The sequence below is a fragment of the Lissotriton helveticus genome, chromosome 4_1 (assembly GCF_964261635.1).
Source record: "Lissotriton helveticus chromosome 4_1, aLisHel1.1, whole genome shotgun sequence".
NCBI classification, from domain to species: Eukaryota; Metazoa; Chordata; class Amphibia; order Caudata; family Salamandridae; genus Lissotriton; species Lissotriton helveticus.
In genome coordinates, this window is record NC_136063.1 from 394,800,201 (window position 1) to 394,826,359 (window position 26,159).

At 47.6% G+C, this 26,159-nt stretch overlaps 1 protein-coding gene across 4 annotated transcripts in view; it reads right to left on the minus strand.

Annotated features, from left to right (window-relative positions):
• Positions 1 to 1,724: 1,724 nt before the first annotated feature.
• The window catches only part of RIMS2 (regulating synaptic membrane exocytosis 2), a 1,857,427-nt gene continuing 1,832,992 nt past the window's right edge, over positions 1,725 to 26,159 (minus strand). For all 4 annotated transcript variants that reach the window (XM_078686898.1, XM_078686895.1, XM_078686896.1 and 1 more), the window contains 4 exons: positions 24,439 to 24,551; positions 16,128 to 16,229; positions 15,336 to 15,475; positions 1,725 to 4,713 (listed from right to left, as the gene is read on the minus strand). In XM_078686898.1, coding sequence (XP_078543024.1) covers positions 4,495 to 4,713; positions 15,336 to 15,475; positions 16,128 to 16,229; positions 24,439 to 24,551 — 574 coding nt within the window. In that variant the 3' untranslated portion in view covers positions 1,725 to 4,494. The remainder of the gene's footprint in view (positions 4,714 to 15,335; positions 15,476 to 16,127; positions 16,230 to 24,438; positions 24,552 to 26,159) is intronic.

Sequence of the window (26,159 nt, forward strand, 5' to 3'; positions counted from 1 at the left end):
CCAGAACGGAATCAAGCATCCGAGGATCTTTGAACTGCAGCCTCAAACCTATAGTAATGCAAGTGCTATACAAAGATAGAACTAAAAATACCCATTCCGCCCAGAGCAACTTACTTAGCATAAAATGGTGGATGGGAATGCTTGCACCATTCTAAACCTATTGGTTATAATCTAAAGCACCTTCCATTCCATTTGTAAGCTTAATTTGTTGTTCAGAAAGGATGTGGCCTACTAGTTCTGGTCGGACTGTCCCCTTGGGGTCATGGCCAACATAGATTTGCATATGCTTGGTCCCTGTCTATAATGCCACTGACCAGCTAAAATGGAATGCGTCTGGAGTATTTACCAGTGGTTAAGAACTGATTCAAGAAGCACTTCCTGCTTAAATCTGTGAACGTAGGCAGACCCATTCATGGCTCTAGTACCGACATCTGTTATATCATTAGTAATCTGCTACTTTCTTCAGATGGCCCACCTATACTGTCCAGGAGTCTCAGCAGGAAGATCATATCAAGAATGCTAACATTCTGGGAATTAAAGAGGAAAACTAGAGTGGGACATTCATTTTCATAAATGGTCTGAGATTCTGGGTGATTACATCCCTTGATTTTCTTATGCTTTTACAATATGAAAATAAACTGTGCTTTGTGTCACTTTGTACATATGGCGTTTGAAACAGACGTTTTAGTGGAAATGGAGGGAACCTCTGACAGAGTCACAATGGCTAGCTAGTCTATGGCACAAGCTAGCTCTACAGAAGTTCACCCAAAGCATTCAAGGCACCAAAGCACAATTTGCAATTTGAAGAGCACTGATCCCCCTTGATAGACCACTTGATATCAGTGACGGGGGAGGGGGTTGGGGGATAACTGTCCTCGTATAATTCAAGCTCAGCATTTGTTTAGCTTTAGCAAAAAATAAAAGGTGGAAATACATAAATTGAGATGAAACCTGGAGATTTTGATTCTGAAATAGACCGCTGGGCCTAGATGGCAGTCCAAGGGTTGGGAAGAGAGAGTGATGTAATTAATGTCTTTCAAGGTATACAAAATGTTTCTTTTCTGCTAGAGATGACTAGTGTAAATAGGTAAGTTCATTAACAGTCAGGCACCAGCCAGTGTAAAGTGGTACTTGAAGACAAGTCTGTCGCTGCAGATTACAGACTGTAGGCATTTTTTTCTAGTGGAACCTTAATACAATGCATCATACCAAAAGGCCTGACTTAAGTTTTGTGTCATTAAGTTTCAGCAAATGTATTTTATTATGCTGTTATGAAGCACTGTTTACGCTTCGCTTTATGGACATTTCAATTATAGAATTACTTGAACTGCTTCCCAGGAGACAACTCCAGCATCTTCAGCATACAAATTATAGAAAGGACGTAAATTGGATGAAAATATCTTCAGGAGCACCAACGTGGGATGTTGAAAAATATTGCAGATGAGAAGAAATCTTAGAAAACACCATATACATACACTAGAGTAGAAACAATGAACATGAAAGCATCAGGCAGATGGAAAACACTGGAAAAACCAAAAGTAAAGTTGACCAGTTAGCTCTACAAAGAGATGCATGAAAAATACACATTGTAACTAGCAGACTTTTGTTTTGTTAGGAATGCCAGTCCACCAACAAAATTAAATCCCTCACTTTTTCATTGAGTGAGGTAAACTGAAAATTAAGTCTTAGTACGACATTTGGAAAGTAAACCATCACATAACAAATCTGTAAAGAAAATGTTTTATTTAAAGTGTTAAATACCATCACCAGAATGAATTTGATTTACATTAGTTGGTTTTCATTACAGGCCTATTCTGCCCTTATTCTCCCCAACTGTATGTCCATTTGCTTTTAAAACGTACTATGTACAAGACAGCAGTGGTCACTGGAATAGTGCTATTTACACAACTAAATCATAAAGTTGCAGACATTATGTGAATTAAAAAAAAATACATCCACATTTAAATAAATACTGCATAAATGACAAATATGTACACATTTTCATAATGGTCATGTTCTCCTTAATAAAATTAGAAACAAGATTTTATTCAGGGATATGCACAAAATAAAGTATTACTGTGTCTCTCAGTATCAGGAAAACGTTGTATACATATATCTATAGAGATATACATATATATATTTATATATAAATAATCTATGGGATATTGTAATTGATGTCTTTTGTATTTTCATGTTGCTGGTACATAGGTATCTAAATTATTTCAATACACATCATTTCAGCAGTTCTCTCATCCAGTTTACATTGATACGTTATCTCAGTACTGCATCAAACGACACATAGTCATGGTACGTTATACTGTACCATATAAAAGTAAAAGGCATTTTAAGTGTTACCCATTGTTCCAGTTGCACTCACACGAGGCAGAGATAGTTCACAATGGGTAGCATGTGAAACTATATTGACAAACAAAAAGAAACACTCTGTGTGCATGGTTTTAATTGAAAGGTAAAATGCTATATATTCTTCAAAAATTATTGCAAGATTTTAACATCAAACCATGTGTACTAAAGGCATGTTCAGAACCAATAAAAGGGATGCTTTGTTGTCAGGTACTAACAACTTAAACTCTTAACAAGTCACAAGAAACATTCAGCAGCACCCAATGGTAGTTAATACCTGCATGCTTATTTTCAAGCATTACCGTGTTTTGCTTTCAGGATATTGCTGATTATATCATACAATAGCCTGTGCTTAAACAGTCTTTTTTTGCTTTCATTAGTTCAACTTCAGATAAAGCATGAACACTTTCACTGGCAAACTGGAGATTACTAACAATGTAGGTCCTAAAAATATGAAAAGTTGTACTTTGCAGCAGCAGTAGCATAGCACATACAGTAACTGTTCATGAACCCCCTCACACAGATGTGTCTGGCTTAGTGCAAATTAAAGAAAAAAACGTACATTTACTTCCTGATAATGTCACATTCATATTTATTTTTTTACTCCAAAACTGTTGAAAATAACAGTACTTCAATCCCTGAATGAACAATGCTGGGTGCTGACAACAGATGTTTTAAAAACAACTGACAATGATCACATGATTCCAGTATTTTGCTGTAGTATTCAATTTGAGGGTGAGAAAAAAATGAAAGTTACCATGCACTGTACAGTAAATTGCAAAAAGTTCAAATATCGCCTTTTGTTTTAAATACATGCTGAATTACTTCAATGTACTCCCAAGACATGTTGCAAAATCCATTTCAACATGCTTGAATTAAAGAAAGTTCTTAACAATTTTTTTAATTATTCAGCAATGCAGAAACATATCTGCACCACTGAACCTGATGAGGGCATAAATAAGTGTTAGAACAAGGGCAGCAGTTTTAGAATACCAAGGTCAAATAGGGGACGGTAAAATAAGAAAGTGATAGGTAAGAGAAATACTTGATATTGCAGTAGGAAAAGAGAAGAAAATATAACAGAAAATGTATAAAGAAGTATACAATTTGCACATTATGTTGAACTTTACAAGGCATGTACCTTTTACATTTAAATAAATTTATTATGTTACATTTATGCCTTTCACATGAACAGAATTTTAAATAGTTTCTAAAAAGTATTTTTCATTTTTATTATACGTCTGCCAAAACACAGACTTTGATTGGTTCAAAGAATGGTAACATGGTATGTCTTTGTCTCACACTGTGGCATTCTCTCCCCTTCAAAAACCATGCACTAGTCAAATTTATTTTTTAAAAATAATATAAATTGTTGAAAATGGCTGATTTCTTTTTTATTTTTTTGCAAGTTGCAGCCCCAAGAAAATAATTTAAGTGTTCAGCTAAATCTGTGTCCATGCAAAAAAGTTTTTTTAATATCATACAGTACAGTATGTATCCACAGAATCGGTTTTCCACAGAGGGTCCATCACATTTTGGGTTTCACTGCAGTGGTAGGAGGAGATATGATGGCTGCCACAACTGATTGTGCATTTTCCAATAATGATTGGGATTTTTTAGTTTTCTTTTAACAACTGTTCCTTATAACACTGGAATTCCCACATTCCTGGCAAACTCTTTCAGTATTTCCTTCCGGGGCCTCCTCCGTGTTTCACTTGGAACACAACATCGGCGGCGCAGCCCTCTGTGTGTGGCATAGCCAGGCTTTAGGGTAGATACGGAACGAAAAGGGAGCAACAAAATAACGTGCCACTGGAATTCACTTTTGTTGCTGGACTTCACCTTGGTTGCATGAAACTGGTCAATTCGCTTCGCTTTATTAACCCATGGCTTCAGATTGGACTACAATTGAGCATCACTGAACTTCAAACCCAAAAGTCCTCTCCTGCGCCACTCCTTCACCGGACAGCCTTCTTTAGGGCACAATGTGTGCAACTTCCTCTGAGAATACAGGATCGCTTTGTATCCCTTGGAACAGGCTCAGAAGACACAACATTAAGCATGCAGTGTTACCAGGGTCTGTGACCTGTATTTTTGTAACGCTGGTTGCAATGACAAATGTTTACACAACTGCTATGAGCGAGCATAGGAAGGTCCTGTTGAACTTTCAAGAGAAGACTGAGATGCCCTTCTAGTTAGAGGGGCTAACGTTGGGTCCACTAAGGAGGAAGGGGGAAAAAGTTTGAACCAACCAATCACCATATTGGACAGGTCCAATTCATCTAAAAGTATCTGTGCCACACCCATGAAGCTTTTGTGATCCATACGTCCATAATCTCCCCAAACGATTATCTGTTGGATAAAAAAAGCAGTGAGAAATAAATAATTTTTTTTTCATAATTTAAAGTTGGTAATCAGTATGAAAGACGTCATGCGTCAAGGAAAGTGGACAACACAACAGATTCTGCTAATAACCAACTGACGTTACCAAGAGTAAATATACAACATTTTATTCATTAACAACGAGTTAGTGATCAGTCATGCAGAGCTGCATAATGCTGTAGTAATTTCTAGGCAGTCACACGTACCGGCCATCATATTTTTTTTTTCTTTTAATTCTGCTTTTGATTACACATTTCACACCCTCTCTGCATTAAACAAACGTCATTTTCAGAAACTAACAACTTTTTACATAGTGGACAAATGCCTTTTCTAAAATCAAATCACAGTCTGACTCTTAACAGAGAACTAAATAACGCATAAGATTGTGGGGCCAATTGTATACATCAAGACCACTCAGGTCAGTTTTGAGCCTGAAAAAAAGTACGTTTTGATTACCTATTTGCAAGGATTTTGTATAAGCCTTTCCATTGTGAAAAGAACCTGAATAAGACCATGTCATTTCTTACATTATAATAGCAGTATTAGCTGTAGATATTATTTTACTCTCTACAGCACATGCATATGGCACCTTTATAGATAATTCAGCAGGTCCCAGGTCTGGAAAGGGTTTAGCGCTTCTGGGAGTGCACTGCAAACAAACAATGCAGTGCCACAAATCCAGTGAGCCCATCCCACGGGAATGCAGGACTTTGAGTACCCTTATTCCCAGCTGTTGTCATCTAGATTTAATAAATGTAAGATTTTCAACACGAATTTCTGGACTTTCAGTTTGCTTGTGTAAACTCAGAGAAAACAGTGAGCAAACATTTTAGTGATATGTAGGTCAGTTTACAAATTTATTTTATGCATTTACACTGTGAATTTAGGTAACAAAACACTTGCTAGACAAATGTTTTGTGTTCCTGTTGGCCACTAATAACATTTTGACCACAATGTGGTTAGTGTGAAGTTTCACAATATTCGTTTTGTTTCAAAAGGTTACATGGTTTGTTTTTAAACAGCAATCACTGGTAAAAACGTAAAGCGTATATCATGTTTTTGTGAGTAACTCAATACAAGTTTTGGAAGAGCAAATAAAGATGTAAGACATCAACAATTCCAAGATTTGTACTAAAAATAAAATAATTTGTAAAATGGGGCTTTTGGGGGGGGCGAACGTCCACCGGGAGGCCTGCTGCCCCCAGGGGTTTTTGGGGCCCGGAGGGGGTGGGGGAGAGAATTGGACAGCAGCGCTGGGGGTTTTGGCTGCTTGGGCTGGCGGCGGGCGTTTTTGGGCTTTCCTTGGGCTGGGGTTGGACTGGTTGGCCTGGGGGGAATTAAAACCAGCCATTTTGTGTCACTGACAATTGGTCATTTGGTGGCAGTGACACAGCAGCTGGCGGAGAGTTTGGACTTGAGTTTTTTTTAGTTGTTTTGGCGCATTGGTTACTGTATTGTAGGCGTTTCGCGGTTGCTGGTGGTGCTTTGGCTGGGAGCTTGTTGTTGTCGGGCAGGTGTGGCTTACTGGTTGCTGTGCGGGTCCAGAGGCTGCGGAAGCAGTGCGGGCGGAGCTATGGCCGGAATGGCGGATTCCCGGGTGCAGGAGGCATTGCGGTTGCTGGTGGAAGCGGGCTGCATGGACTTAGTGCGGCCTGACGTTCAGGTAAGGCCGCCGCGGCACGCCGCTGCGAGCGGCGCCGCGGCGGCTGTGCTGGCATGTGAACCTCCGTGGTCACAGAGGGTTCGTGGGGAAGGGCGGAGGGGCGGCAGGGAGCGGGTGGCGGGGACGGGCGGCGCTGGTAAAAGGTGGGCGGGGAGGGCTGCAGGGAAGAAGGGTGCGAGGGCCGGCCTGAGTTGGAATTTGTGGGCGCTGCCGGGTTCGGGGAGAGGCGGTGGGAGGGAATGCGGTCGGAGGGGGAGAAGGCCTGATGATAGGGGTCGGGGAGGGCCCGGTGCCACAGGGAGGGGGGCCGGCGGAGGAGCTGATGGACGGACGGGGGCAGGGAAGGGGGAGGGCGGATGCGGAGGAGCGGGAGGGGCGGGGAGACGGGTGGGTGGGGTCCCCTTTGTTGATTGAGGAGTCTGACATGGATGGGGAGGGAGGCGGGGAGGGCTGGACTGGGGGTCATCTTCTGGGGGGGAGAGTGTGGTGGGGCCGAGTAGGTCGCCACGGGGGGAGCTGGTGGAGCGGGGGTGGGGTCGCATTTGGGGGGTGCGGGGAGGAGCGAGGGGGAGGGGGTGCCTGGGGGACGTGGCGGATGGGAGGACGGCGGGGGGGGCAGAGTGGGGTGGGGGTGCGGGCATGTGGTGGGGAGGGGTGAATTGGGGTGGGGAGGCATGGGGGAGCCACAGCGGTCAGAGTGGGGGGTCGGGTTGGGGTCGGGGGGCAGGGGAGTGGTGGTGGGAGCGGCCGGCAAAGAGGGGGGCACTCCGCGGGATGAGGGAGGGGCTCGCAGAGGGGGTGGGGGGTGAGTGGTGATTTTGGGGGAGAGGGGGTCCGTTTTTCCCCGGCATGCTGGACTCCACATTTTTCCCTTGGCAGGAGATGTTGGCGAGGTGCTCGGGAGAGCAGCATGCGGCACCGGACCACCGAGGGGGGCGGTCGTGCTCCAACGAGGGACCAAGCGTGGGAGCACGTTGGACGGCGGGGCAAAGGTTCCCTGCTTGCCCCACCCCGAAGGGTCGAGACGGCCGCCGGGGGACGGGGAGTGCGAGTGGGCGCCGAGGAGCAAGCTTCAGGGTCATGTGCAGCAGATGGACGGAGGGAGAGTGTGGATTTGAATGCGTTGATGAGGGTGTGTAGGGAGAAGGCGGGGTTGAGCCGGCTGGAGTCCCTAGGGGCAGGGCCGGACTGGCTACCGGGCAGTTGTGTGTGCTGCCGTGCTGGGGGCTAATTTCGTTGATGGGGACCTGCAGGTTCCCATCAACGAAATAAGCCCCCACCACAGAGAAATTAGCCCCTAGCTCAGCAGCACACACAACTGCCCGGTAGCCAGTCCGGCCCTGCCTAGGGGGCGGCCAGGAGAGGCAGGTACTACAAGGTGATGGGGAGTCTGGGGAGGGGGAGATTCGGGTGGGGGAGGGGGACAGGAGTAACGTTGTTGGAAGTGTATTGCAGGTACGCCCACGGCAGGACGCGCCCAGAGTGACGGCCCCCCCGGCTCCACTGGTTAGGCGGCGGGATCCAGTTTGGACGTCGACCTTGACGCCAGGTAAGATTGGTGACGGAGCAGGGTGCGGTTCGGGCAAGCTGTGCGCAGGTGTCAGTGGGTACGGATACTGGCGGGGAGGACTTGGTGCGGCTGGTGAAAGGACGCTATGTGAAGGACACGGGGTGGGCCCGGAAAGGGTGGGGGCGTCGGAGCAGGTAGCACCGGGGCAGGCACTGGTGGGGGTACAGCGGCGGGTAGTACGCAGACGATCTGGACAGCCGCCGGGGTGAAGGAGAGTTGCGTAGTCCCGGTGCCCAAGCTGCCTTACATGGGGGTGACTAAGCCGCTAGGGGCCTATTTGTCATTGGCTACAAAAGAAAAAATATGGAATAGGGAGTATGTCGAGATTTTGAAGGTCCTTCACAGGAAGCGGACTTCTAAGGAAGGGTCGAAGGAGGGGGAACAGGAGTTGGCCAGCCGCCCCAAGGTTCCGCTGACGATTGATAATTGGTCGGCGGCGTTCTTAATATACGCTAGCGTATATTGCAAAAAATATCCGGACAGGGCCATAGCGTTGTTCAAATACATGGATGTGGTCCGGAGGGTACAGGTGACATACGGCGGTTATGCCTGGTCACATTATGATGAGGAGTTTCGGCCGAGGATGGTGTCGGACCCGGACACGAAGTGGGGCGAACTGAACTCCGACTTGTACCAGCAGACAATGGGCGGGGCAAAGTTCGGCCGCACCATCTAAACGGCCAGCGGTTTGCCGCTCACGCCGTCCCCCTTTTTGGCCCGCCGTACCTGGGGGGTGGGGCAAGGAGAGGGCGCCAGTCAGAACACGGTCGGGGCCTGCTGGGATTTCAATAAGGGCGCGTGCGGTAGGCAGGTGTGCCGTTTTCGGCACGAGTGCTCAAAGTGTGGGAGGCGACACCCAGTGGTGCGCTGCTGGGGAGTCAGAGGTCCCCCAGGACAGCAGCCTGTGGCGGCGGGGAGGCAGACCGGGGGGCGGGGTGAAAGGGGGAGCGGGAGCCATGGGAAAAGGCTTGTACACCAGTTAGGCTGGATCGGCTGGAGCCTTTGCTGGAGGCCTATCCGCGGGCAGAGGACGCAGCCGTTTTGCGACGGGGTTTCAGGGAGTGTTTTCGGTTGGGGTATGAGGGTTCGCGGATTGCGCGCTGGGCGGACAATTTGAAGTCGGTCAATGATCATAAAGGAATTGTGCGGGAGAAATTGTTCAAGGAGGTGAAGGTCCCCTTCACGGAGCCGCCCTTGCCAAACCCAGCCGCGGCCGGTAGTGGGAGTACCGGCCGGGCGGTGACGTGGGGAGGGGGAGGGGTAGGGTGGGGGGTAGTAATGTCTGGAATCCGGACCTTAACAGGTAAGTAAACATAAAAATAAATTAAACGGCTTTCGTTGCGCGCACTGCATCACCAAATGCGATGCAGTGCGCGCAACGAAATTCGTTTTATTTATTTTAATGTTTACTTACCTGTTAAGGTCCGGATTCCATACATTACTACCCTCCACCCTGCCCCTCCCCCTCCCCACGTCACCGCCTGGCCGGTACTCCCACTACCGGCCGCGGCTGGCCAAACCTGATTATCTCCCCGATCGGAGTGGTGCCCGAGAAGAAGCCGGCGGCAGTTCCGGTTGATTCAGCACCTGTGGTGGCCAGAGGGGTCGTCGGTGAATGATTTCATTTCGGCAGAGCTCGCGTCGGTGTCGTACTCGTCTGTGGACGTTGCGAGGAAGATCGTATCGGCGGTCGGGCCGGGCTCCATGATGGCAAAGTGCCACATTAAGTCAGCTTTTCGGCTGCTCCCGGTGCACATGGAGGATCACCAGTTGTTGGGGATTCAGTTTGAGGGGTGCATTTTTGTCGACAAAGCGCTCCCCATGGGGTGCTCCATCTCTTGTGCATTGTTTGAACAGTTCAGTTCCTTCCTGCAGTGGGCTTTTTCCAGGCGCACAGGCTCGGAGACGGTGACGCACTATCTGGACAACTTCTTTCTGGTGGGGTGGCCCGGTTCGACGGACTGCCAGCAGCAGCTGGATGGTTTTACGGACCTGATGGGTTACTTAGGCGTTCCCCTGGTGCCAGAGAAGACGCACGGTCCCAGTACGGTGCTGTCTTTTCTTGGTATAGAGCTCGATTCGGCGGCCATGGAAGCACGCCTACCTGTGGTACAGTTGGTTAACATTTTTAATGTCAAACAAACAAGGACCCCCTGATTTGGCGTTGTCAACTCCAGCGACAGGGACAATAGATATATTGGAATTCTTTGATCAACATATAATGGCTACAGAGGAAACTCATGAAAAGTAATTAATAACTATCAGGATAAGCATTAATTAAAAAATTCGAAAATTGTTTTTGTCAATTGCTCAACATTTATTAATTAAAAAATACAAACATCTAAAATCATGATATCTTGTACACAAAGAAAAATAAACAAAACACAGATCCTAAACAATAATCTAAAGGACCCTATTCACAAGGAATACCTAATATATATGTATAAACACACAGCTAAAAATATGACAGTTATATTTCATAAATCATATTAATTTAAAAACTCAAACATTTGAATGTTACAGAACAAATCAAACAAAGTGGCATGACATCATATAGTCTCTCGACGCGCGTTTCGGCGTTCCAACAAACGCCTTCCTCAGGAGCCACACAAGTACACTAAAATATACATAGAAAAGAAAAAGCATATATAAGCACATATTTCAACAAATCTCACAATCCTCCACAATTTATTCAAACCTGTCTATAATTTGTCAAGTTACTGTTCTTGTGTATTTCTACTATTCATTCTCGGAATCCAAGAAACACGAATCATTAACATTTATAATTATATTGAAACATTTAAACATTTAAGCAATCTTATCCTTCTATACACAGTTTCATGTCCTCTTTTGCGTGTAGCCATCTCTATACGACAACTCATACATTAGATAATCCTAAGCACAAATTCATAGTTACAGAATAATTTTTTGAGCAGTTGCTAAGCGAGTAACTATAGAGGGGGTTTATTTGAATGCTAGACTCTAGCTACAACCGGAAGGGTGTAATCTACTGCTATAATAGAGGGTGTTGAGCATGTTAATCTTCAGACACCTCAAACATCCACCCTTCTAGGTGATTTCCTATCTAGACATCTCTTTTTAATATAGTGATAAGGGGACTTGAGCGGTGTTACTATCATCGACACCTATGATCTATGATCCCAGTAAGTAGATTGGTTTTAAGAAAAGTTAACTACTAAGAAACTAATAAACGCATCTTTAGATCACTATATTAAAAAGAGATGTCTAGATAGGAAATCACCTAGAAGGGTGGATGTTTGAGGTGTCTGAAGATTAACATGCTCAACACCCTCTATTATAGCAGTAGATTACACCCTTCCGGTTGTAGCTAGAGTCTAGCATTCAAATAAACCCCCTCTATAGTTACTCGCTTAGCAACTGCTCAAAAAATTATTCTGTAACTATGAATTTGTGCTTAGGATTATCTAATGTATGAGTTGTCGTATAGAGATGGCTACACGCAAAAGAGGACATGAAACTGTGTATAGAAGGATAAGATTGCTTAAATGTTTAAATGTTTCAATATAATTATAAATGTTAATGATTCGTGTTTCTTGGATTCCGAGAATGAATAGTAGAAGTACACAAGAACAGTAACTTGACAAATTATAGACAGGTTTGAATAAATTGTGGAGGATTGTGAGATTTGTTGAAATATGTGCTTATATATGCTTTTTCTTTTCTATGTATATTTTAGTGTACTTGTGTGGCTCCTGAGGAAGGCGTTTGTTGGAACGCCGAAACGCGCGTCGAGAGACTATATGATGTCATGCCACTTTGTTTGATATGTTCTGTAACATTCAAATGTTTGAGTTTTTAAATTAATATGATTTATGAAATATAACTGTCATATTTTTAGCTGTGTGTTTATACATATATATTAGGTATTCCTTGTGAATAGGGTCCTTTAGATTATTGTTTAGGATCTGTGTTTTGTTTATTTTTCTTTGTGTACAAGATATCATGATTTTAGATGTTTGTATTTTTTAATTAATAAATGTTGAGCAATTGACAAAAACAATTTTCGAATTTTTTAATTAATGCTTATCCTGATAGTTATTAATTACTTTTCATGAGTTTCCTCTGTAGCCATTATATGTTGATCAAAGAATTCCAATATACAGTTGGTTAACAGGCAGTCTGCCAGGGACCCCCAAGCTTTGAAGCTTATGAGAGTGTTCATGCTACGCTGCTTGGAGAATGACATCCTTTTTCAGGCCCGCCACATCTCTGGGGTGGACAATGACATTGCGGATGCTTTGTCTCGTTCACAGTGGCAGAGGTTCCATGGGCTAGCCACGGAGACGGAGGAGAACAAGACGCCGGTTCCGATGGAGCTTTGGTCGGTGGGAGACGCCGGGTCGTTCAACTGGTGAGGGCGTCAGTGGCGGCGTCCACTTGGAAGGCGTATGTACAGGCTTGGGAAGAATTTTGACGGTCCTGGTGCGGTAAGGCAAGGGGACCAGTGGCAGCGGGAGGAGCAGGTGGTACGGTTCATGTTGGCCTTGATGGACAGGGGTTTGTCGAGGGTGACTATTGCGGGTAAGTTGTCGGAGGTGGCGTTCATGGGAAAGCTGTGGTGGGGTTATCCGCCGTCGGCTGGGGAGTTGGGGACGCGATTGTTGGAAGGTTGGGCAAGGGAGTGGGGAGCGCAGGTGCGCCAGCCGAGGCCCATTACAGAGGACATGCTGGGGGGTCTGTTATCTACGTTGCCGTCAGTGGTCGCGATGGGGGGGGGAGACGATTTTGTTTTCGGCACTCATGTCATCGTTGTTTTTGGAATTTTTCGGGTTTCGGAATTGGTGGGCCTAAAAGGGGGACCGGGGGTCCTGTGGGAGGAAGTGGATGTACAGGCTCGGGAGGTGGCGGTGCGCTTGCGATGTTCAAAGACGGATCAACGGGGGGAAGGGACATGGGTGGTGCTGGGGCCGGGGAGTTTGGAAGGGGTGTGTCCCGCGGCATGGGGTCGGCGGTTAGTGGCCGGCCGGAGCGCGTTGGGGGGGAGGTTTTTGGTCGGAGGGACAGAGGCAGGGTGACGGCGTCTCAGGTTTTGTGGGTCCTGCGGCTCAGGTTTGTGGGACGCATTCCTTTCGAATTGGGGCGGCGACAGAGGCGGCACGGAGAGGATGGGGAAGGAAGATATCAAGCGGTTGGGGTGGTGGAAGTCGGATTGCTACAGGACATATGTCAGGATGCGGGGGGTAGATGGTGTGCATTGACATGACAGTTTTTCACCCTCTTACATGTGTGTCTTTGCAGGTGCTGTGGCGGGGCTGGCTGCGGCTGTGCTGGACATTTACATTGTGGGACACTCTTTTGTCAAACGAGCGGAGAGGGCTGAGTGGGACAAGCACCGGAAGCTTAATTTGGAACTGGATGAACGATTGTTTCGATGTCATTGGCGTGGAAAAGGGGGAATGTGTTGGCACGAGTTGATGCCGGTTTTGAATAATGTGGTTCGGGGGGGAGGAGCGGGGGGGGGTGTCCTGATGTGGTGGTCATTCATTTAGGGGAGAATGATCTGGTACTGTGCAAAGGGTTGGCCCTAGTTAAGCAAATGAAGAGGGACTTGTTGGAGATACGGAGAAGATGGGCAGGGTGTCACGTGATTTGGTCTGAGTTCATTCCCAGGAGGATTTGGCGGGGGCGAAGCGACCAGGGGCCATAGACAGGACAAGGCGAAAGATCAATAGGGAGATGAAGGAGTTCTGTGCAAGGGAAGGTGTGGGTAGGATGGAGCATCCTGACCTGCGGTACGGGGTGGTGTACTTTTTCAGGGAAGACGGGTCCACCTATCTCGGTATGGAATGGAACTGTACATTGTCCAGTTGAAGGAGGCACTTGATTTGGCATTGGGGGTGCGCAGGTATCCGAGGGGGCAGGATTCCTATGGGGTGGTCGAAAGTCGCTAGGCGGCTTTCGAGTGGCGTTTCTCCTAGTGAAAATGGGGGTAATTGTAGGAGGCCTGGGTTGTTTGGCAGGGGGGTGGGGAATACAGATGTCAAGTTATGGTTAGTTAGGTAGTGAGGCATGTTGCAGCTGGGATATTGTGTTTATGTTGCTACTTGTGGGGAACCATTTAGGGGTGGGGGTGGGGGGTTGTTGGGTGGTTTGTATTTAGTGAGGTTTAGTTTTGTTCGGCACAGGCCAAGGTTTTGGGGTTTTGTAAGGTGCACCTGCTTCCAATAAAGCGGCCTTTGTCACAACTTAATTCTGTGGTCAGTGCTTCCCCCCTCCCCTTCTGGTGGGTCCCAATGGGAATTTGGGGGGGGGGCGGCCGACCACCGGGAGGCCTGCCGCCCCAGGGGGTTTTGGGGGCCTGGAGGGGGGGAGAGAATGGGACAGCAGCGCTGGGGGTTTTGGGCTGCTTGGGCTGGCGGCGGGCGTTTTTGGTCTTTCCTTGGGCTGGGGGGACTTAAAACCGGCCATTTTATGTCACTGACCACCATTTCGGTGGCAGTGACACAGCAGCTGGCGGAGGGTTGGGCTCGATTTTTTTCCCACCCTCCCTCCCTGTATTTGGGGGGCCCTCTTCTAGGTTTTTAGGTTCGGGGAGGGCCGGGCTGTGAGGGACAATTTTTGGGGTGGTAGGTAGGGGTTTTTTTTCCAGGTGTGAGGGGTTTTTCGTCCACAGGGGTTTTCTTGGGAGCTGGTGCATCAGGTGATGGATGGTTGTGGGGTTTTCGTGTCGCTGGAACAGGTGCTGGTGTGCAATACAGGAGGTTGGCGTTTCTCCTAGTGAAAAGGGGGGTAATTGTAGGAGGCCTGGGTTGTTTGGCAGGGGGGGTGGGGAATACAGATGTCAAGTTATGGTTAGTTAGGTAGTGAGGCATGTTGCAGCTGGGATGTTGTGTTTATGTTGCTACTTGTGGGGAACCATTTAGGGGTGGGGGTAGGGGGTTGTTAGGTGGTTTGTATTTAGTGAGGTTTAGTTTTGTTCGGCACAGGCCAAGGTTTTGTGGTTTTGTAAGGTGCACCTGCTTCCAATAAAGCGGCCTTTGTCACAACTTAATTCTGTGTCTGTGGTCAGTGCTTCCCCTTCCCCCCTCCTGGTGGGCCCAAAATACAGCCCACTGTATTTTATTTTCCAAACGCTGAAGATATAAGATGCATCTAAACTTCGAGAAGTTCAAGGAGAATAATTACGAAATGCACGTTTGTAGTTTGTCTTTCTCTGTAGACTGGTAAACATTGCAATTTCTACAATATTCATTGACACAAAACAACCCCTTGCACCTAAATATTCTGATTTATCTTTAGTCAACAGCAAATCATATAACAGCACTAAAAGGCAAAAAATACACACAAACATGATTCTAGCCAAATAGAGAAAGTTACCTGCAAAACTTTTCCTTGTGGGGATTCTTCGAACGACAAAAGCTGCTGGTAAAGAGGTTCCAATGTTTTCCTTGCAACTTTTGTTTTCTTTTTGGCGATGCAGACTCCGTTTTCTAAAAGGTACACTTTTACATACGGGGCTGATGGGAAGTAAGTTTAAGAATTATTTCAGAGAGTAAACCATTTTCCGAATAATATAGAAAAAGCGTTTTGTCACAACATGCTCATTGTTAACACAATGGTTGACAGTAAATAATAAAGAGTATTCAAATGTGCGTATAGTATAAGAAGATATATGACTGTCGAGTTAAAATAATATCAAGGGACCAGTAAATGTAATATAAATGGCAGTACAAACAAAGAACGTTTCATTGCACCAAAATGCCTCGGCAGTGCCTGTATTGCTGCTTTTTCATACACATGCACCTTTCCTTGGCTTTCGGCAGACAGAGATTAATGACTGTTAGCCAATCAAATATTGGGAACACTGAAAGCCAAACAGTGACATTCACAAGAAAACGTTTATTTGAAATGTATCTCAGAAAGTATAGTATACCATGAAACTACAAAAGTTTGTTAAATAATAACTGGTGTTTATATGTATGTGGAGATTTTTTCACAGAGGTATGTTGTGTTAATCACTTATATATTTTAAATTAAGGTTGTATACACAACTAAATAATTGGCACGCTGTTTTGCGTTTCTGTTATTTTAGATGCAGCAGCACATCGGTGAAAACAGTAATGCTCAGTCATTTACATCATTGCTTTGCAATACTTTACGAAAAATTACCTGGTAGTGCTTTTGAGCCGGGTTTAGTAACAAGGCCACGGGCTCGTATCACTTCCACCTCCAACTGTCCCTTCTTTTCCACCATTCCAATTTGGATATCACCTGGATGACAAGGTTACTCATTAATATTACACAATTCACAACTGAATATAAAAAAAATCCAAATTCCTATTAAAATCCGTATTGATGAGTCCTTTCCAGACCCTTTGCTCTTTTTTTAAAGTATTTTATAAAAATTCGGAAACTTGCATGTGACCTTTTAATGCATGGTCAGCGAAATAAAAGAAATATACAGTTCAATGTATAATCACATCAATTAAAGACATGATTTCATATAAACGAAACATAAAGGTCTCAATCCTCGTAGAAAAGTTACACACTACTTATCTAGTTTCAATCAATTCTTAGTCAACAAATTCGGAACGAAGTTAGATATAGTTTGCCATCCATCTTTCCTAATATGGCATTTAAGCCTACGGGATCCTAATATCTTCCTTACCACCTTGGGGTGGGACTATGACAGCAAACCTCCTCAGCATATCAGTGGAACCTGAGCCTGCAGCGGGAGCTTCAGCTTTATCTTGTACAGAGATACACAAGTGCAAGACGGGGCAGCATTTGCAGCCCGTGGTGCACTTGTTCCGTGCATGATGCTGGTCGCGGAAGTTCTAATAACGCGACAGAAGAGTTTCACTGTTGGCCTGCTTCTGGTGTACACTGTTTCAATCTGTGCCCCTTCCAGCTTTGCTTGAGCAGCCATCACTTAGCGCCGATGTTTCACTTTCATGAATGTGCCCTGCACCCAGTCTCTGAAGTGGCGGAGTTAAGGGGATATGATGAGGGGGCGCAGTGCCCATCCAGCTGTTGGGGAAGTGTGTAAGAATACTCTGCAGAGATCACTATGTGCCCAACATTTTTCGAGGGATAATAATGACAAGAAAACTGGCCCTTAATGGAAGCGATGAAGAGATCTGTGTCTGAATTCAATTTACAGTAGCATAGAAGGGTTAATGTTTCTATTGAAAAGGACAATGTGTAACATGCAGATCTCAGATTAGTACTTTATGGCTAGTTCGGTGAGTTACTGCTATTGTCACAGAGATAATGTTGTTTCTTGTAGTTCATAAATTACAACTCTTCTAATATAGCACAGTGAACTATAAACCAGCATCGAAGAGCTGCATGCACACTACTAGTCATAGGTGTGGCGCAGTGGCCAGGGTGCCTGACTCCAGACCACGGGGTTCACGGTTCGATCCTGGTGCCAGCAGCAGGTTAGCCCAGCAACATGCAAATCTGAGAAATAGCTCGCTTAATTTTCCAGACGGCCCCCAGAGCTGGAACACCTCTCCGGAGGTAGCTGTGTGCTTTACAAATGCTAGTATTTCATTTCATTTACAAATGCTGGTATTTCATAGGTTTAGAACCAACCATTTGTCATTCTAAGGGTGCTAAAAAGGGCACTTTGAATCTTAATACATTCTTATTAGTGTAGGCAACCGTAACATTATTTTATGTTTTAAATCCTGAGTTTGTAAGTCAGATTTACTAACACTTTGTACTGGGGTTGTGTCATTCTCTAATGAACCAATTATGCCCATAGCCTTTTGTTGGTTCATTGGAAAAAGTTACAACAGACATCATATATCCGAAGTGCTTATGATGAAAAGTTACAATATAGGCCGGAGGGCTCAGTTATTTCTTGTGAACACCAAATGTTAAAGCCAGTAGGCCTTTAAAGGTGGATCAATCAATCAGCATATTTGTATAGCGCGCTACTCACCCGGAAGGGTCTCAAGGCGCTTTAAGGGGAGGGGTCCGCTACTGCTCGAACAGCCAGGTCTTGAGTTGTTTCCTGAAGGCGAGATGGTCCTGTGTCAGCCGGAGGTGGATGGGGAGGGAGTTACATGTCTTGGCTGCCAGGTAGGAGAAGGATCTTCCTCCGGCGGTGGCTCTTCGGATGCGTGGTACGGCGGCGAGGGCGAGGCTTGTAGAGCGTAGCTGACGGGTGGGCGTGTAGAAGGTCAGGCGGTCGTTGAGAGACTTGTGTGCGTGGGTAAGGAGCCTGAACGTGATCCTTTTGCTGACGGGGAGCCAGTTCAGGTTCCTCAGGTGGCCGTAGATGTGGCTGTGTCGGGGGATGTCCAGGATGAGTCGGGCGGAGGCGTTCTGTATGCGCTGGAGTCTTCTCTGTAGTTTGGCTGTGGTTCCCGCGTAGAGGGTGTTCCCGTAGTCCAGTCGGCTGGTGACGAGTGCCTGGGTGACCGTCTTCCTGGTTTCGGTCGGGATCCATCGGAAGATCTTACGGAGCATGCGCAGGGTGTTGAAGCACGATGAGGAGACGGCGTTGACTTGTCTGGCCATCGAGAGGGAAGAGTCCAGGATGAAACCCAGGTTGCGTGCGTGGTCGGTTGGCTTGGGAGCGGTGCCCAGGGCGGGTGGCCACCAGGAGTTGTCCCAGGCGGAGGGCGATGGTCCCAGGATGAGGACTTCCGTCTTGTCTGAGTTCAGTTTCAGGTGGCTGTTCTTCATCCACTCGGCAACGTCTTTCATCTCTTCGTGCAGGCTCGTTCTGGCGGTGGCGGGGTCTCTGGTGAGGGAGAGGATCAGTTGGGTGTCGTCGGCGTAGGAGATGATGTTGAGGTTATGCTGGCGTGCGATGGTTGCAAGAGGTCTCATGTAGACGTTGAAGAGGGTGGGGCTGAGTGAAGATCCTTGCGGTACGCCGCAGATGACTTTGGTGGCCTCGGATCGGATCGGGGGGAGGCGGACACTCTGTGTTCTTCCGGCGAGGAACGAGGTGATCCACTCCAGTGCCTTCTCTTGGATCCCGATGTTGCTGAGTCGTTGGACTAGAGTGCGGTGGCAGACGGTGTCGAACGCTGGAGAGAGGTCCAGGAGGATGAGGGCCGCTGTTTCCCCGTTGTCGAGCAGGGATCTGATGTCGTCGGTGGCTGCGATGAGGGCGGTCTCCGTGCTGTGGTTGGCTCGGAAACCGGACTGCGAGGGGTCGAGGGATCAGTTTGTCTTGAGGAAGGCTGCAAGCTGTCTGTTGACGGTCTTCTCGATGACTTTAGCAGGAAAAGGGAGGAGCGAGATGGGGCGGAAGTTCTTGAGGTCGGTGGGGTCCGCGGTTGGTTTCTTCAGTAGGGCGTTGAGCTCGGCATGCTTCCAGCTCTCCGGGAAGGTAGCGGTGTTGAAGGAGGTGTTGATGACGTCCCGGAGTTGGGGTGCGATGATGAAGTCGGCCTTTTTGAAGATGTGGTGGGGCCAGGGGTCGGTTGGAGATCCGGAGTGGATGGTGTTCATCGTGCGGGCTGTGTCTTCGGTGGTCACCGTGGTCCAGGTGCGAAGGGTGGTGGTGGGGGGCGTTGGTTCGACGGTTGGGTGCGTGGATGGTGCGTCAAAGCTGTTGTGGATGTCGACGATCTTGCGGTGGAAGAATGAGGCGAGAGAGTCGCAGAGATCTTGTGAAGGAGTGATGTCGTTGTTGCCGGTGCTGGGGTTGGAGAACTCCTTGACGATGCTGAAGAGTTCCGTGCTGTCGTGGGCGTTGTTGTCCAGTCGTTCCTTCAGTGATTTCTTCTTGGTGGTGCGGATAAGCTGGTGGTGCTTGCGGGTGGCGTGTTTGAGGGCGGTCATGTTGTCAGTGGTCTGGTCGAGGAACCAGGCTTTCTCGAGGGTGCGGCAGGTCTTCTTGGAGTCCTTGAGTTCGTCAGTGAACCAGGAGGCCTTCTTGCTTCTGGGTCTGCTGGGAGGGTTCTTCAGCGGTGCGAGGTCGTCGGCGCAGGCGGTCAGCCACTGCGTGAAGTTGCGGGCTGCTACGTTGGGGTCCGTTGTGCTGGCGGGTGGGTTCTGGCTGAGGGAGGTGGTGAGCTGGTCGGCAGTGATCTTGCTCCAGCTCCTGTGAGGAACCTGTTGCGGGTGGTGGTGGGTCGTGGTTCTTCTGAAGTTGAAGTGGACGCAGCTGTGGTCGGTCCAGTGGAGTCCGGTGGAGTGGCTGAAGGTGATGTGCTTGCTGGATGAGAAGGTGGGATCAAGCGTGTGGCCGGCGTAGTGGGTGGGGGTGTTGACCAGTTGCTTGAGTCCGAGGTTGGCGAGGTTGTCCAGCAGGGCGGCGGTGTTGCGGTCCTTGTTGTTCTCCAGGTGGAAGTTGAGGTCCCCTAGGAGGATGTAGTCAGCGGAGGGGAGGGCGTGCGGGCTGATGAAGTCCGTAATGTCTTCGCTGAATTGTGTGCGTGGTCCCGGGGGTCTGTAGACCAGGGTGCCTCTGAGGGTCGTCTTTGGGTCGGTGTGTATCTGGAAGTGGAGGTGCTCGGCGGCGGCGAAGGTGTCGTTGGAGTCGGTCGTGATGCGGATGGTGTTCTTGTGGACGATGGCGATGCCTCCTCCGGTCTGGTTGCCGCGGTCCCTCCTGATGATCTTGTACCCGTCCGGGATGGCGATGGCGATGTCGGGGGCTGAGGAGACGTTCATCCAGGTTTCCGTGAGGAAAGCGATGTCTGGTGATGTTGTTTCGAGGAGGTTCCAGAGTTCCACGGCGTGTCTGTGGACGGAGCGGGTGTTGAGCAGGATGCACTTGAGGTGGTTGCTGCTGGTGCTTGGCTTGGCGGGTGCGGTGCAGGTCCGGATGCAGGAGAAGTTGCAGGATCGGCAGCGGAAGGGTCCGTGGGTGCGTCGCGGGGTGGCTCGGTAGCATCCGGGGATTCTGCCGATGTTAAGTGCGTTGAGTGTGGCGGCGTTGTAAGTCCAGCGGGTGGGCTGGCATGCTCGGGGGCCAGGGGTTCTGGCGCTGGGCGCGGTCCAGGCGCCGACGGGCGCAGACGGGCTTGCCTTTGGCGCGCCTTCGGCGCACAATCAGCGCGCCCGCTGCGCGTGCGTGGAGGCGTCATAAGAAGGGAACCGGGAGGGAGGGTCCGCTGGGTGGCGGGAGCGGGGGGACCAATCGGCTGGCGGGGGCGGGGCCGCAGGGAGGCAGCGGCGGCGGGAAAGTTGAGTGCGGGCGGGCGGCTCAGCGGCGGCTGGGTCGCCTGCAGGAAGCAGGAGGAGCGTGGGGGCGACCAGGCCTAGGCAAGGTTCAGTGGTCGCTCCCGAAGAGAAGGTAGAGTCCCCTTAAGAAGGGAGCCGGGAGGGAGGGTCTGCTGGGTGGTGGGAGCGGGGGGACCAATCGGCTGGCGGGGCCGCAGGGAGGCAGCGGCGGCGGGAAAGTCGAGTGCGGGCGGCTCAGCGGAGGCTGGGTCGCCTGCAGGAAGCAGGTAGCAGGAGGAGCGACCAGGCCTAGGCAAGGCTCAGTGGTCGCTCCCGAAGAGAAGGTAGAGTCTCCTTAAGAAGGGAGCCGGGAGGGAGGGTCCGCTGGGTGGTGGGAGCGGGGGGACCAATCGGCTGGCGGGGCCGCAGGGAGGCAGCGGCGGCGGGAAAGTCGAGTGCGGGCGGGCGGCTCAGCGGCGGCTGGGTCACTTGCAGGAAGCAGGAGGAGCACGGGGGCGACCAGGCCTGGGCAAGGCTCAGTGGTCGCTCCCGAAGAGAAGGTAGAGTCCCCTTAAGTAGGGAGCCGGGAGGGAGGGTCCGCTGGGTGGCGGGAGCGGGTGGACCAATCGGCTGGCGGGGGGCGGGGCCGCAGGGAGGCAGCGGCGGTGGGAAAGTCGAGTGCGGGCGAGCGGGCGGCTCAGCGGCGGCTGGGTCGCCTGCAGGAAGCAGGTAGCAGGAGGAGCGTGGGGGCGACCAGGCCGAGGCAAGGCTCAGTGGTCGCTCCCGAAGAGAAGGTAGAGTCCCCTTAAGAAGGGAGCCGGGAGGGAGGGTCCGCTGGGTGGCGGGAGCGGGGGGACCAATCGGCTGGCGGGGGCTGGGCCGCAGGGAGGCAGCGGCGGCGATGATGCATAGGTTTTGCTTCCACATAGAATTCTATGGTTCGCCCTTTCAGTCCTCACTTCCACACTCATTAGTTGTTTCAGTCACCCAGTCAGCATTGATAGACCAAGAGGTAGTGGACCTGCTCAGGAAGGAGGTGATTTCCCCTACCTATCTTCATCCACAGGATTCCTCAGCAACCTCTTTTTAGTGGAAAAGCAGGACGGGGAACTAAGGGCAGTGATCAATCTCAAGGAATTCAATAGATGGCTAGTGTATCACCACTTCAAGATGGAAAAAGTCAAATCAAACATGTATGACTAATTGTTGAAAAGGCTGGATGAGGATGTAATGGTGTTTACTCAGGTAACAGTAATTTGCAGTGGGTAAATGATAATGTGTGCCACATAGTGATGCTGTGGAACCTCAAGGATTTTGCTTGTTCAGGATATGTCGGTATGTCTACTAGAACGAACCTAAGAGGGAATACTACTGTCCACCTGGTGTATAAACATGTGCAGGAGTACATGCAGTGTGTTGTGAGAGGTAGGATGTGAAGGAAATTATGACACCAATGGTATCAACAGAGAGCCCCAGTCATGCATGGCAGAAGGTGGCATTTGGTATTGGTGGGCCATTCTGGTTTGGCTGTAAAGTTGGATTTGTACTGGTGAAGAGACTACCTTTCAAAGTGGGCCTAAGTGGCCACTACAACATGATACAGAGTTTAGGAAGAAGGACTTCTTTCAAGAAATTGATTTCAAGATTTTAGTGAGACATATTATTAGTCGAGCTGGTTTTACATGAAATGAAAGCAATTTTAAAAGGACATCCAGTAAGGCAGATCACCCCTGTTTTGTATAACACACAGTGTAAAAGGCATGTTAAATGTTTAACCAGAGTATTGAAGCAAAGGGTAGGGCCTGCCTTGACGGAAAGCCAGGTTGGGTGGAAAAGATTAGGGTCATATTACAGGCTTAAGGACAGTGCTGCATTCTGCAACAAATATTGGTCCCTTCCAGTTATTGAAGAAGATCCCTAAAACCCAAGGTGAGACCATGGTTACTGAGAAGCAGGTTGCCAGATGTTTACTGTTCTGGAGCTGGCAAAAAGAAGAATAGCAGGTAAAACAGAAAGCAAGATCAAGGAAAAGCAGACAGGTCAGAGTGAATGGCACAGAGTAGAAACACATGAATGGGAGTGGGAGGAATAGGAGACAGGGATTATGGGAGGCAGATTCAATAATGGTGAATGTATGTATTTAGTGCAAGGATGGAAGTGTCATAGTGGAGTGAAGGTTAGAGATTTATAAGGTAATATCCCATGATCTAATACCCGTGACGCAGAAGGCACGGTGACAACTAAGGTCTGTGACTGCATGACAAATTGAAAGAGAACGGAGGAAACATTTTTTATTTTTTATTTTTCTAGTTTTTGAGCGAAAAACAGCAATTTATTTCTAGGTCTATTGTTGATTTGGACTGCTGAGCACTAGGTCTGTAAGTTCCATAATGGCTCAGTCTTCTGTTGGGCTTTGCTTTAATTTTGTTTGGTTGAGTGGGGAATGCGTGCTGTATGTTTTTGACCGTGTTTCATAAGGGGTTTTGTGCCTTTCTCTATTCCTGGAATGTTCATAAGGTATGCTCACGTACGAAACTTGGTCAGAAGGTTTGAAACTTTGGAGAGAGGACACTATTGACAGAGCCTGTGTTTTATATAGTTTAGAACCAAAGCACTGTTTGCCTTATTTACATAGTCTGCTGTGGCATATACACTGACTGGTATAATAGGCTTTTTCGTCTTTCATCTTTCTAACCAGGTTTTTCTTTTTCGGACTTTGCCTTAAGAATATATGTAATTACGTTTTTTTACATCTTCTAGGCTTCTCCATTGTGACATTCTCTACTAGGGTTTGAATAATCCCACTGACATGTTCAGAATGCTGGTATTTGTCTAGGAAAGTCACACAGGCGGAGTATACCATCTCACTAAAGTCCTGAAACCACTTTTTCCATTCTGCGGAAACATTACTATTTCTATTACACTCAGAGATATGTAGAAACATATGATTATGCGCCGGCAATCAAAGATGGAGTTGTGTAGCCTGACCGAGTGGCCCTCCAACCTAGGGTACCCAGTGCTTTAGTCCACTGAGGCCATTTATATGACAACCATGAACTAAACTAAGATAATTGGTAAACACAGTGGGCCTGATTCATAAACTGCTATTTATAGTATGCAAAGTCGTACTACAGTAGTACTGTTTACTGGAATATGCATTTCACACAGCACAGACATCTTCATAGTTAATACCAGCGTTGTAAGCATTCTGGTTAGATTAGGCCCAATAAGAGTTTCACATAGGGTACACATCGATTTTGAACCATAGCACATGAGGTATCCTATGTACTCCCGTGTTCTTGTTTTATTACATGTACACATTGCAAAGAGCAGACCATCTTACCCATCGATGGTGTTGCCAACGTCTGGCGCCCGACCAACTGTGCAGGACCGAGTCCATCGAGGAAATCACTAAACTGGCTGTCAGAGGACAATCGCACACCGGGGAAGATTAGGCTAAAGGGAGTAAACAATGGAAAATTACAAAAAAAAGTTAGCATTAAAAATATAGTTCTTTTCAATTTTAAGTGCTTGTTTTACAGGATGTTGTCTCTATAGCAACCCCGGTGTTCCTATGGCAACATCATTGTCAGTACCGTCAGAGAAGAGCTTAAATGCTGTTTAAGCACAGCCAGTGTCACAAGATGTTAAAATCGGTATTTGGGTGGGCTTAAACCCCTGAAATAAGTATTTTTCTTAATTTCCTTTACAAGTGGGAATTTCTACTACGTCTTTCTGTTGCAAAAGAGACCATTATTAACTGGTGTCTTTGCAGGTTGTAGAGGAGGAGCTAAAATAAAGATTATCTGTTTGGGAATCCAACATACTAGTTAATATTCAGACACAGATTGCCTAAATATGTAATGCCAGTTTTGACAACCTTATAGACATCTAAGGGGATGGGATGTCTTACAACATTCGCTAATTCTGGAGGTTTGATTGAAGTAACAAAAAAAATAAAGTCAAAAATACAAATGCTATTTGTCAAGAACTCTCACAACCCTTTTCTTAGCACTCTTGCACAGTTCCCACCGCTGTTCTTTTTTTTTTGCATGCTCCCCAGCTAAATTATTTTTCTATATGATTTCTACTTTGTTTCAAAATGTTCCTCTTTCATTGTGACCCTTTTCTCATTAGCCTCCATTCCCCATCCTTTTCTCATCTTGCACCTGTATTTTGCCACACTTTTAATATTTCTCCTTCCTGCTACCACTTTTTTCATTTCTTTTCTGCTGAATTGACAATCACAACATTATTGATGCCACCACTCAACCGCTATCATCAGCTCCAAAGTTGCGATCAATCAATATATTCCCAGTCAAGTTGTTTGCCAGATAAGTCTTTACGTTTTTTACCACACACAATGTGCATTTTCAGCGCTAAAGTAGCAAGTGTACTTATTGGGAGGGAAATCCCTTTATTTGTGAATACCCATGTGTTGACCCCGAGTGGAGGAGGCGTTACCACTTTCATGCTATTAGATTTCTCGGCGGCTTTAGACACCAGCGACCATTCTAACCTGCCCCTGAAACTTATGCAGATGGGAGTGGTCTCCATTGCACTTAACTGGACCAGGGCTTACCTGAAAGACAGGAGCCAGGCGTTCTCCCTGCCTCCATTTCTTTCTAAATTTTAACATCTTCAAAGTGACGTCCCATAGGGATTGTCATGGAACACTCCACCCTTCTAACAATACACATCAACTGTGGCAGCGCTCATCTGATAACTTGTATTTCCCATCTACACCAATGAACATGAATCAAAAACGCTGGTATGCCAGAAGGATGCGATTGACTGTTTTCAGTCCTGTCTTTTCCATTACTTTATATGGATGGCAACAGTCTCAAGAAGAACTCTAATAAAAGACACAAGGTCTCTGATCTCGTGCTGTCCCCTTTCTGTCTGGATTTCTGCATTGTGGTCGACCTCCTGGGCTCCTCCTCCAATACCAGTTTGGTAGTTCGTAACCTCGAAGTGCTCTTTGGCCTTTATATAGGCATCCACTTGTTTTCTCTATTTCCACATTATTGGGCAACGGAAACCTCCTCTATCTAATGCCCCATC